Source organism: Apis laboriosa, unplaced genomic scaffold, assembly GCF_014066325.1.
Source record: "Apis laboriosa isolate Shangri-la unplaced genomic scaffold, ASM1406632v1 scaffold34_cov151, whole genome shotgun sequence".
Taxonomy (NCBI): Eukaryota; Metazoa; Arthropoda; class Insecta; order Hymenoptera; family Apidae; genus Apis; species Apis laboriosa.
Window position 1 is genome coordinate 8,460,160 of NW_025222928.1, and position 14,158 is coordinate 8,474,317.

General features: G+C 36.3%; 1 protein-coding gene across 1 annotated transcript in view; it reads left to right on the top strand.

Annotated features, from left to right (window-relative positions):
- Positions 1-14,158, top strand: part of LOC122715351 (phosphoinositide 3-kinase adapter protein 1) — a 33,783-nt gene that overhangs the window by 14,732 nt on the left and 4,893 nt on the right. Inside the window, exons 6-8 of the mRNA XM_043937480.1 lie at positions 12,540-12,699; positions 13,304-13,691; positions 13,838-14,134. Coding sequence (XP_043793415.1) covers positions 12,540-12,699; positions 13,304-13,691; positions 13,838-14,134 — 845 coding nt within the window. The remainder of the gene's footprint in view (positions 1-12,539; positions 12,700-13,303; positions 13,692-13,837; positions 14,135-14,158) is intronic.

Below are 14,158 nucleotides of genomic sequence, written 5' to 3' on the forward strand. Positions count from 1 at the left end.
ATATATCAATCTCTCTCTCTTTCTATCTATTTATTTATTTACTTATTTATTAATCTCTCTCTCTCTATCTATATATATAATAAATAACATAAATATATAATATATAAATAGATAATAAACACATAAATAAATAGATAGATACAGAGATATATATATATATATTTTTATATATACATATATCAATTTCTCTCTCTTTCTATCTATTTATTTATTTACTTATTTATTAATCTCTCTCTCTCTATCTATTTATTAATATCTTTCTCTCTCTCTCTGTATCTATATATATATAATAAATAACATAAATAAATATATAGATAATAAACACACATAAATAAATAGATAGATACAGAGATATATATATATATATATCTTTATATATACATATATCAATCTCTCTCTCTTTCTATCTATTTATTTATTTACTTATTTATTAATCTCTCTTTCTCTATCTATTTATTAATATCTTTCTCTCTCTCTCTGTATCTATATATATATAATAAATAACATAAATAAATATATAGATAATAAACATACATAAATAAATAGATAGATACAGAGATATATATATATATCTTTCTAGATATATATATCTTCTTAGATATATATATATATCAATCTCTGTCTATTTCTCTCTATTTATTTATTAATTTACTTATTTATTAATATATCTCTCTCTCTTTATATATATATATATATACACATAAATAAATAGATAGATAAATAGATAGATACATAGATAGGTATATAGATATAGACATAAATAGATACATAGATAGATAAATAGATAGATAGAGAGAGAAAAAAAATTAATAGATAGATACAGAGAAATATATATATCAATTTCTTTCTCTTTCTTTCTATCTATCTATTTATTTATTTACTTATTAATCTCTCTCTCTATCTATCTATCTATCTATCTATCTATCTATCTATCTATCTATCTATCTATCTATCATCTATCTATCTATCTATTAATATATCTCTCTTTCTCTGTATATATCTTTCTAGATATATATATCTTCTTAGATATCAATCTCTCTCTCTTTCTCTCTCTATATATTTATCTACTTATTAATCTCTCTCTCTCTCTCTCTATCTTTCTATCTATCTATCTATCTCAAATTATAACTCGAAATACACAATTCTTATTTGTATTTAACATTCTCTATGGAATTCTATGGATTCACGATTTCGCTTTCGAAATTGTATATTCAAAAAGAAGGAAACCTCGTTTCTCATCTTCGCAATAAGGAATAAGAAAGGGGATACGTAATAATTGGTGATTAATTTAAATTATCGATCGAGTTGTTCAATACCTTTTTTTTTTTAAGATTCTCTTGTTAAGAATCGATTTCGACGAAGAAAGTTGAAAAGTTGAGACCCGAGTCCTCTTTCGAGGAAAGGAGAAGGAAGGGTGGGAGGAAGGAAGGAAGGAAGGAAAAGGGGACGAGATGGAAAACTCTTTTCTCTGCCGCGCGTAATTAATCTTAATTATTCGTCGGTCGTCCTTCGGCATCGTTAATCGGATTAATTGGATCGACGATCAACGAGCCAATCATCGATCCGTCCGAAGCGAAATTGCAAATTACCCGCCCCGTCTCCCCTTGAGTGATCTTCGATCCTTTTCCACGAATTATTTCAATTCCATTCCTCCATCTCTTCTCGAGAATATTTATCGATATATATATATATATATATATATATATAACGGACGAGATGTCTCGTTTTATCTCGACAGATCGAAAAAAAAAAAATAGACACACAAAATTTACAAAAATTTACAAAAATCAAATTATTTCATCAGATTTTTCATTTCAATTTCAACGAATCTTAAATTATCGGCGAATCAGAAATTGTCCTCGAAAGATTTTGCGAAATATTCGTCCAAAAATCACCTTCTTTCCAACGAGGAAAAGTTGAATCGTGAAAAAAAAAATCACGATTAAGAAGAATAATCCTAGTTTCAACGATTCCTTTGTGTATAGGAAAAAGACGGATAAAAGGATGAGGGAAATCCGACCTCGTCCTCGTGTAAAATCAAATTAAATTCTATATAATGTCCTAAAAAAATTTAAATTCATTTAAATAAAAAAAAATTTACAAACCGAATAATTATTTTCATCAATTTCGTTCGTTCGATTCTACGATCGAAAGACAATTTATCTACCTTTCGTATCCACTCGATGTGCACAGCAGCCATTTAAAATAAAATCCATGAGATCGACTTATATAATAAAATTAATGATCTTTAAAACATATTTTTAAGAACATTTTTGCGAATTCCTTTGAATCATATTTATTCCAATCAATTTATTATATTTTTCCACTACCGATTCGACATATTTAATTGATGCAATTTAAAATATCATATTATTCGCGCGCAAAAATTACGAAACCTCTAATCGAGAGAGCCCTCTCTCTCAGTATTTATAAACGAGGATTAATTGCGGAAGTTGGAAGGAGAAGGAAGAAGAAGAAGAAGAAGAAGAAGGAAAGGAAACGATTTTGATTCGCGGCCGTGGAAAGAAAGGGCCTCGGAACGAAGCCCCCTCAACTGTCTAAACGAACTCTGATTGGTCAATACGCGATGTCCGGCAACTGCGATTTATTCGGTTAACCGGAAGTCCACTGTTGCTCCTCTGTCGATAACTCTCGTACGAATGTCACGTCCGTGCTCGCCGTGCGTAAATCATTTGCATAATGTTTCGAGCAACGCTCCTCTATCAAACGGAATCATGTCGTTGATTGATTTGTCGACAACGTTTGCGCACGCGCGCACCACTCGCCTTATTTTACGTTTATTATCGTTTTGCTCGTTCTCCTCCATCGCGCCCAATTTTATTATATTGTAGAGAAATTCGAAAATTTAGAAATTTTTCGTTTCGAAAGATTTATTCGAGAGACGAATAAATTAACGGAACGGAAGCCGTGCGTCGTAGCTCATTTCCGTTAGCGGCAACGCGGGCAACAATCTTCGGTAAATACCGCGTGAAATGTGTGCAAGCGGGCGGGCAGCCGTTCTCTCTTATTCACGGGCGTTAAAGTCGTGCCTATTTCTGTTTTTACAGCGCCCCCTTTATTATTTTTATCTGCTCCTCCGCGCGCCGCTTATTTTCGTGTTCATATGCATTTTCCATGGTGCCTCCTTCCATTACCATGGTGCCGCCTAACGTTCACTATTTTTACCGTGAAAAATACCGTGCCGTGAAAAATTTTATCCCTGTTCGATAAACTTTCGACGAAATTATATTTTTCCTCGAAATTATATATTCGAACTCGAAAAAAAATTCCAACTTGTGAAACTTCATTCTTAAGATTATCAATTTTTTCTTCGCGTTTCTCCTTTTCTAATATTTCCAACAAAAAAAAAAAATTCAAAGATGCAATAGACTCGAAGAATTTCCAATGAATTTATCAAAGTGTCTCCTTCGTTTGTATCGAATGGGGAGAGGAAGATCTTACCTTCAGATACGGTAAATCCGTGTGACCTTGTTTGCTCTTCTTTCAGTCCCAGAGGGGAAAAGGAAAGAATCGTGGGTTTGGTCGCGATAGGATAAAACCTATTTATTTTCATAGACTAGTTCCTCTATCTTTCCCTTGTATCTCTTTTCTCGAACTTTCTCTATATAATTTAAAAAAAAAAATAATCTTTTTCCTTTACAACGAATCTTTTTAATAATAACGTTCCTCGAGACACGAGTTATCGAGAAAATTTGCATGTTTAACGAATCGACACGATCCCGATCTTTTTTCTTCTCAAAGCCACCCACCAAGATCATAACCAGTTTCGTTGAGAAGTCTCTTCTTTGTTCTCTCGAAAAAATATTTTTCTCAACATCGTATTCTTCCACTTGCCGTTAGAAAAAAATTTTCTTCGATCTTCGACGACTGAGTCTGGAAATCGATCTTTCGTTCCACATAGTCGTCGAGTCGAAAAACAGAGAGAGAGAGAGAGAGAGAGAGACCGTTTATACGTCGGTGTTCTCGCGACTGCCTATTTTCAGGGGCAACGTAACTCGATACCCTTGTGCGCGGAACACGGTAAAAGTGATGTGTCCAGTTTCTCTGTACGTAAAAATTTCTTCCGCATTTCTCCCGTTCTAAATCACTCTTTCTTGTCATAACTTCCTCCTCCCTCCGATTCTTTGAAAAGAAAGAGCATGGAGGAGATACATCGACTACGACGCCACGTGTAAGGGTCAAGGGTCGTCGTCATCTTCAGGCCGGGAGAGACGATTCTAAATTCCTTATCTATCTCCATGGAAATTTATGAGCGTTACGGATAAATTATCTGTGATCGCCCTCGGCTTGTCCCGTACACGCGAGATACGCCGTAACAAATAAGGGTCACGATGATTTTTTGGTTCAATCACCGCCGACTAGATAATCCTCGTGATTTACATGCATTATCTTCTCGAAAAATCACTTCTTCGTATCTTCGTATCTCGTCGATCGAGTCCAAGATTTCAAAATTTGAAATTTCGATTTGGAAGGAATTTTTCTTCTTTCTTCCTTACCAATTTTTATTTAAAATATGATGGATAGATAAATTTTCACAGTTTAGTTCTCGATGCGGGATCCACGGATTGGTAAAAGCGATTAATTATCGAGGGAAAAGCTACTTTTTCTTTAAGATATACTTTCTGGTAATTATAATAGACAAAGATTGAAAGAATGAAAATTTGTGTTTAATAATTTTTCGCCTTTCGAGCAAATTCGATTAATCATAAGTACAAAATATATATATATTTATCGTTTTAAATTCTATATAAAAATATATAGGATATATATATAAAAATATTGATTAAATAAAAAAAAATATATATTTTTAAATATTATATAAAATATAAAAATTTAAATATATATATATACCTATGAAATTTTGTATTTATGATTAATCATTTGATTTGTTCCAAGATACGAAAGATGAAAAATTTTTCTCAAATATATAAATATTATATATATATATATAAAATATTGATTAATCGTAACATTTAAATTCGCGTAGATATAAACATTTCCATGGAAACGTATAATAGTCGCAAGAAGAAACGCGGCTAACAACGCTTGTTGAACTTTGACAAAGTCCAAGATACGGGGAAGCTCGATTATTCTAAAATAGAATTCTCGCGATGCGAGCAATGTGAAACCGCGACGAAAAACCGTATCATTGATCGACGTGCTTCTCAAACGTTTGTTTTCCTTTCGAACCAACCAACCGAATCAACCGACCGTATTTACCATTTCGTTCGAGATACGAATTCGCGTCGAAACGAGACACTCAAATTAAACGATTTTTCTAACGTATTTTAATATATATATATATATTATATATCTCTCTCTTTCTCGTCATTAATGCTTATTCCTCAAACGTTGCTGTCCGTTTCCATCTCAACCGCTCGATTCGTCGTCGACTCGGCGTACAAAAAAAATTATCGCCGCGTCGAACGCCGCTTTTTATCGACTCCATTATCGCTCCCAAGTACCTGAGCCATTATTAACTCCCCTTTGTACGACCAATACAATCGCACTGTTGGCAACGTGTTGCCAACTTGTTATGCGGGACACGTGTGCAACAAGACGCCGTGGAGCCGCGCGTTCAGAGGAGACCTTAAGACGATTATTCTCAGCTCGGTCACTCGGCTCCCCTCCCCCTCTCCTCTTCCTCCCCTCCCTTAGTTCCCTTAATTGGAGAGGCCCAATTTCTCCCCCCTTTTGGAGGGAGGGGGAGAGGGAAAAGGTTACGCGAGGGTCGAGCAACGGAACGAGTAAACGGATTACTATTATTCGGTCCTATTTAAACTAGTCGAATAAAAGTATTTGTCGGGGGCGCGCGCAGGCCTGCTCTTCTCTGGTCCAATTATTATTACGATCGGCCGCTTATCCGGGGTTCAAGGTAACGGATGGGGCACGCTTTCCTCTTCTCCTCTGTGAAAAGGGAGGCAAAAAGTAGTTTCCAGTTTGAGAGAAGAAACTGGTGATTAATAATAAATTAATAATTTGCCTTTCTTTTCCCTTCTCGCGATTTTTACAGGTGGATGAAATTTTTCGACGAAGGGATAACACCCGTCGTAGTGTTCCGCCGCAAGTAATAATAATGTGGAAACGATTATTTTCCCTCGTTCCTTGTTATTCCTCGAGCGACCTCCTCCTCCTCCTCCTCCCTCGTTTCCTATGGGAGGAAACGCTTTGCAACGGAAGCGTATGTAATAATGTAATTGGTGTCCTTTAAAAGCTTGCCGGAATCTTTTTTCTGAAACGAAAAAGAAAAAGAAAAAAAAATATCCTTTACTGAGAATGTCAACTCTTCCTTCATTCTTCAACAAGAGAATTCTAAATCGTAGAAAATTTTATTCGAATCTTGGACATGAGAAAAAATTGTAAAATTGTAAAAAAAAAAAATATCCTTTACTGAGAATGTCAATTCTTTCTTCAATAAGAGAATTCTAAATCGTAGAAAATTTTATTCGAATCTTAGAGGAAAAATTGTAAAATTGTAAAAATTTAGTAGAAAAAAAAAAAAAAAAAAAAGCTTGACGATTTCGTAGATAGGGGAGGAACGGAAATAGAGAGAATATGGAGGAACGGGTGTGAAAGGGTGCCGCGCCTAAACAGCGAGGCTCGTCGAGGAATTTCGATTTCTTCGTGAATGGGAGCCCTGTTCAAGGTTTTTCGTTGAGAAAATCGCCGGCTATCGTGGCTCCCCCCTCCCTCCCTCCCCTCCGCCGCCCCGTCAACTCTCCACACTGTGAGGAGTCTTTGTTGAGGAGCCTCGGTGTCAAGTGGCTAGAAGAGAACTTAATTTGAGGGAAGAGAAAAAGAAATTGGAAAGAGAAAGGAGGGAGGGGAAAAAAAGAAAAAAAAGAAAAAGAAAAGTTTAAGGGGACTCGAGTTGTATTATTACGTGTGAATCGTTCCTCGGGAGGAGAAAAATGAGGACAAAGAATCAATTTTTCTTCACCGATCATTCTATATATATATATATATATTCACAGATCTCTATTCGTGTTATAGTTAACACGATCCTTAATTAATATTGATGTTAATCCATTTAGAACCGAATTTTTTTTATAAACTGTAAATCTACAATTTATGATATATACATATTAATAAACGTATCGTTAGTTGATACTAATTAGGCGATTTTCCATCTTGTACTCTCGAAGAGAGAGGATGAATAATCATGAGAGATTGAAACAAGTTTTTTTCGTTTCGACAAAACAACTATCTATTTACTTTTTTTTTTTTTCTTTACGAGAAAAAATCTAGCAAAATAATATGGAAAGGATGTTTGCCACGCGATTATCGCGTTTATTCTATCTGAAATTGTTACGTATCTATTTATCTGAGATATAACTTTTCGCGTTTTTGTTATCTCTTGAATGATAACGAGCTACGTCCAAACGCATCAAGTGTGCAACAATTGCAGACTAAATAGTACACGCGTATCATACGCGAAAGAAACAGTCGCCTTATAAAGCGATACGTATACCGGAATGCTCACGCGGTTCTTCCTTAATTAAGTCAATTAATGTTTAATTAAACCGAGTCGACAAAAACGCGATCGTTATCCGTTTCCATTTTCGACACTAATCTTTTTCGTTTAATCACGACTCCTTTCCTCGTAATTTTAACTAATTCGACAATAATGATCATTTTTAGGACGGAGAACGAGCAAGAATACTTTAACGCAACGTAATTTCGCAACAGAAAGTAATAAAAAGAAAAAAAGAGGTTAGGAAATTGAACGTTATTTCCTTTGTTATCAGCCTGCGTATCGTGCTCGTTTAATTCCACGTTATGGGATAATTTTTTTATCGTTACAAGAGAACGATAAATTACATCACGAGTGTAAAGATACTTCTGTCTCGTGAAATTGGCGATGGATCGTTAATGTTTCGCGTCGCGTGCCGCGATTCTCACGCAAGCAACCACGTGGATTCCCAAAATATTTGAACACGGCGTCTGCGCAGATCCGTGCGCAATCAAGTACGCATGCGCGCGACCCACGGACTTCTCCGAATGCATCTCCTGAATCAACCCTCGAGATGATCAGTGACGAGGCGCGCCGCGCTCCAGCCGGACGTTGTTTTTTCTTCTATTACTATTTTTCATCCGCTTCTCAGACTTCTTCTCTTCTTCTCTCTCTCTTTCTCTCTCCTTCTCTTCTCCGATATATTACTTTTCCCCGTAATCGAAAATCATTGGTATTCTGCATCGGATAGAACGTGTCGAGAAAACTTCTGATGGTGTGACATACGAAATTCGTGCAAACTCGAAGTCAACGCGTTTATATCAGGGTGAAAAATGATCGATACGATGTGTTCGTGATAAAAAAATTTCAATTCGTTGATCGTTGGTGAGAGAGATATATATATATATATATATACATATATATATATATCGAGAAGATGAAGATCAAGGAGGAAAATCATTATGCGAAACGAAGCATCGAATATTTCGGTAATGTTGATTTTATCATTATTTTTTAATCGAATGAATTATTTAATATTAAACGACGATACGTAGAAAATTTAATATACTCTTACTTACTAATTAGATGATTAAAAATATACCGATATACCGAAATTTATCCCAATTTTACGATATATATCGCTCGTTCTGGGTCACGAACGATTGTTAAAAAAAATTAATAATCGCATATTTCGATCGAAGAAAAATTCTTTGAGCCCATAAACGAGCCCTCACACAGTATTGTTTACAAATGTGTTCCAGTGTTCCATATATCGTTTTAAGGCCATCGTGCGCGACAATAGTCCGATTAAAAATTTTAATGAACCCCTATATATTTACGTTCGCATCCAATACGTCGAAGAATCCATATCTACATATCACTTTCGACCATCGAAAATTACATTTTTCTTTCTACTTTTACCAATTACCGATTAATTTAACAATTAAATCAAATTTTTCGATTAGTTTCCCAAATTCATTTCATTTTCCACGAAATTCCAAAAATGTTGCGATCTTACTAACGCAAGCAACACGCGACGAAGGGATGAGAATCGATGAAAATTATTTATAAATCCTTCGTCCTTGGAGAATTCTCCCGACGGAGGGGGGACAATTTCGTGCATTCGAAAGCGCCTCCCGTTGTCGTCCTGACGCGCAGGATATGCAGTATATGCTAATCGTATGCGGGGCCTCGCGCGTTGCGCCGAATACAAATGGTCGGCCATCTGCCACCATCTTGGAGCCAACCGTCCTAGCCTCTTTTCCTCCCCCCGCGAACGTGCCACCAACTTGACAAGCTTGAAACAGAACCTCCCTCCCACTCTCTCTCTCTCTCTCTCTCTCTCTCTATATATATATATATATATATATATAAAATAAATAGATAAATAAATAGATAAATAAATAGATAAATAGATACAGATATATATATATATATATATATATATATATAAAAAATCTCTCTCTCTCTCTCTCTCTCTCTCTCTCTCTCTCTCTCTCTCTCTCTCTCTCTCTCTCTCTCAAAGAACTATGGACACTGCGCGTAGATATCATTTGAGATCGGAAAAATTATAATTAATTAATTAATTAAAATTTACTGCTTTATTATTACATCCCTGTATTCCCGAATACACAACGTTTTCATCGTATTTGTATTTTCTATATTATTTTTATCGAGTCGATTAATATTAAATGGTAAATGGTAAGATTAAGCACGTTTGAATCTGAAAAAAAAAAAATGATAATAATAATAAAAATTTTTTCATCCCCCTTGGCAACAGGGGGATCTCGAATCACAAAAACAAACGCGAGGGACGCAATTTCATATTCCCCTCTCGTCCGTCATAATTATATGGGCATCGTCTAATTTCTGAGTCCGTACGTGAAAACAATGACGCGAGCGATAGTAGGGAGAGAAGGAGGGGGAGGGGAGGGGGGAAGAGAGGAACGGTTCGAATTCGACGATGGTCATTCCACGGTTTCGAATCCGAACGGCCGATGGTCAGTCGTCGACGATAAATCGGAGGTGTCTCGTCTCATCCTCTTCAGTGTGCCGAAGAAGACGGAGATCTTTTCCTTTCTTTTCACTCGTCCTCTCTCCCTTTGTTCGTCGTTTGATTATTCGAGAGAAAGAAAATGTATGGGCGATAGATAAAATAAGAAACGGCGAATAAATAAGGACGAAACGAAAATTTTACGGGGTATGCGGGAGGAAAGAAATGGCATAGAGAAGTTTGGACCGCAGAAAAATATGGCGAACACGTGCGAAACGCCCCGGTCACGGCGACGAAATCGGCCGACCTTCTTGGATTTGTCCAACGTCACCCGTGAGTCTGTCTATTTTGCTCTTAATCTGTCCCTCCTTTCCCACTCTTTCCTTCTTTTCGCGGCCCCGAGAGAGATAAGAAGTTCATTCATTTTTTCAGATTAATTTCTCTCTCTCCTGCGAGTATTTTGGACGTTTTATCACGGTTGATCGAGATATATACGTTGTTTTGTGAATTTAAAGAGGGTGGGGAAAAATAGATCTTCGAAATATAAAGAGAGCAATTTTTTCGAATAGTTGTAAAATTAAATTAATAAAAAAAAGAGTCGAGTGAATCGAGCAACAATCGAGGAAAAAAGATCTTGCTTCCCGTGCTTAGATCTCCAAGACGGCCATATTGGCAGTTGCGTTTGCTACGTGACGCGCGTGGCTTCCGTTTTCGGCATATCCGGCCTTCTACCGAATTAATAGTCGCGAACGATTAAAATCGTGGGCCGTTATTCGTCGGCCGTTGGTGCGCTAACGCCCGAGAAAGCCCACTCCTCTCACGTGAACAGGAAGCACGTATAACGGACGGAAAGTTCAGAAAATATAACATTACCATTTGATTTATTTTATAATAAAAGAAAAAATAAACAAATAATACGTTACAAGTTCGTTGCACGCTCGATCTGACTCTTTAAACGCATCTCTTAACACGTCAAGTATAGAGACGAGCTATTCTTTACACGCGAGATTATTGAATTACTTTTTCAGAACGAATAACGAGACGTTAATTTTTCCGAATAATTTTTAATATTGAAAATATTGGACGAGTATTAATTAACGACGATCTTGATTGACGCTCGTTACGTCGAACGTTTGGGATAGAAACCACGTGTTACGAACGCGGAAACGTACCCCTTTGCCCACGCGGCTATGGTGTTCTTCTATTCTTAACAACGCGTTTATTTGTTCGCCGTTTTCACGGGGAAACTGTACGCATGCGCGAAGGGACGGGGGAGAAAATGAAAGTTTACCCCGTGCCCGGTTATTTTCAGATCCTTTCCACCCCACCTTTCCATTCTCCACCGTAAACTCCATCATCGTCTCGATTCTCTGATCCACTACAGTTTACTACATATGAATTACTACATATGAATTTACTACATATTAATTAATCGTGTAATACATATACGTAACGTAATACATGTGCGAGATAAATAGGTTAAAAAAAAATAATAATGAACATGCAAAAATAAAGGTAATCCGAAAATAAATCGTTTCGACGAAAGATAAAAAAGAAAGTCAGAATAGTAATATCTAAGTTCAAACTCGTGCAAACGTTCTTCCTATCTCGTCCTCTAAACTTTACCATCTTTCAGTAAATTCCCTTGAACGACAACCGATAACAGATAGAATCGTTATACGAAGGGATTTTTAAAAAGAAGTAGACGAAAAGAAGAAAAATGTGGGCGTTTCCGGTTATTTTTTGTATACTTAAGGAAATCACGGATTCTTCTCGGTTTGTTTCCAGTCGTTCCGTTTCTGCCAGATATCGATATCGGCCGGCACAAAAGCCTCGTTGTACGAGAAACGATCGCGGTTATGGAAAACGAACGACCCCATTATTTATACCATTGTACGCTCGATAAACTCACGAGCTACTTTTGCTGTATTCAGACGTCTAGATAAGACTTTCGTGGCCTAGCGTTCGTTCCACCAACTACAAGGTTTCAAGGTTAAAAAAAATTGCAAAATATACGCTCGATATTTATTCAATTATATTCGATACAATAATTATTTAACTCGTGTATTCGTATATTGAAATTATTCCAATATATTACAATTGAATAAGTGTATTATTCGTACTATTATTCCATCGCGATAATCTTTCAGCAATTTTTGCGTGTTTTGCGACATGTTGTTTCACAACTCGTTAATTAGGCATCTTCGTGATGTCGTTTTCTCGAATAACGCGGAACAAACGCATTAGACGTAACATTATTTCATTAGGCTCGCGTGTCTCGAGTTGCATTAAGCGAAATTGAGCACGAGGAGGAAGAAAATTAAAGCAAGGCGCGCCTCCCCGCGTTAATGGCTCGTAGAAATTAACCCTCTTCGGTTAATTAATACCACGAAATAGTCATTGATTTATACCTATGTATATAATAACGTATAATAAAATATAATTGAATCGGTAAAAAGTATCATCCAACATGATCTTGGACTAATTGTTATTATAATATTATAATTATTTTTCTCCATTTTATCGATTATAGTAAAAATTTAATACGTATTGAAACACGAATTATTACAGGTTCTCGTTCAGCAACCGGGCTATCAAAGATCGATTCGCATCCCGAAGATGACGTGCTTTTTGTATCGAGCAAAGACAGCGAAATTTCAAGCCTGTGGGTCAATTATCTCACCGCTTGTTTCGAGCAGATCAGTAGGCAACAGGGCCGGCCGCCTTTCAAGTAAGTTACAATTATTAGGTTATACCACATGAAGTTGCCAATTTTAAAATAAATTACAATTAACTGCTACTTGTAAATTCTACTTAACCTATATTTTGCTTGCAATATTTTGACATTGTCCTCTTATATTTCCTATATATAATAAGTTCTTTTTTGTATTAGTTTAACTGTTTTTTGAGAAGTGAACGAATTTAGAATATTATTCCTGTACGAGTTCAAGCTTGACTACAATGCAGCTGAAGCATGTCGAAATATTAGGTTAGCTTTCGAAAAGGATTCTATCTAAGGATGAAAGGACCGTTCGGCGATGGTTTCAAAAATTTAGATCTGGAAATGAGAATGTTGAAAATGAATTCGGAGATAAATCAAAATCCATATTAAACAAAAATTATAAATTGAAAGCCAAAGTGAAAGTTAATCCACAAATATCAGCAGTGTTCATGAGACAATTATCTCCAATGATAGTTTTCAGACATTTGAGTTAATAGTTGCATTAGGTTAATCTTCACTTGAATTGTACTTTTACCATTCATAGAACATATAAATTTGATTAATATCTATAATTTTTATTTTCATTCTTTTGTTCTTCTTATTTCAACTGTAGAGTTCGTCACGTGACGGTGGAAGAATCGATACAAGCCGGCACCGAGGAGAGGATTCGATCGGCGCGTTTGCAGATCGTTGTCGTGTGTCCAATATTGTTGGAACGAATTCAAAATCGTCCGGAACACGCGACGAATCTCTCCAGACAATTGATCACCGACAAAGTGCTCGCGATGATGTTAGGTGTACACGATAACCACATCAGCGAGCTTCACAAATCGATTCTGGTCTCGTATAATCAATGGAGGAAATTCTTCGTGAAAGACCAGGACGAGACGTTTGTTGGTGAATTATTGGGTGCAGCTATTGGAATTCTTGGTACCACGCCACCTCCTGCATTGAGAAGCGACAAAACGGCGTTTTCGGTTCATCCGAAGAAAGTGAAGTTGGTAGGTTAAGTCAACGTTTTAATTTTTTCCCATTACTTTGACGTGTGAAATATTATACACATATATATATATATATATATATAAATTCGAGGTTAAGTTTTCGAAAAGAGGAAGAACTGTAAGCAAAATAAAATTAATTCTTTCAGGGTCACAATCGGATAATAGCGTTGCTGAATGATCCCTTACGACCCGAGGATAACGTGTCGGTGATCGTGGATCGTTGCGGCGAAGCGATCGACATCGCCCACGTGAAACGAAGGAATCCCTACGCCTTGCAATTCTCCATTCCTGACAGATGTTTGGAAGTGTCGATGCTGGTCGGTGTTCGTATATCGAAGAACGGTTGTCCGTTGGGTGTGAGGCAGGTGAAGTGCGAGAGTAGGCTCAGGGAACTCGATCAGATCCTCAGGGCTCACGACAATCCCTTAGAATTCATGTGTCAGGTAATGATACGATAATTATATAAG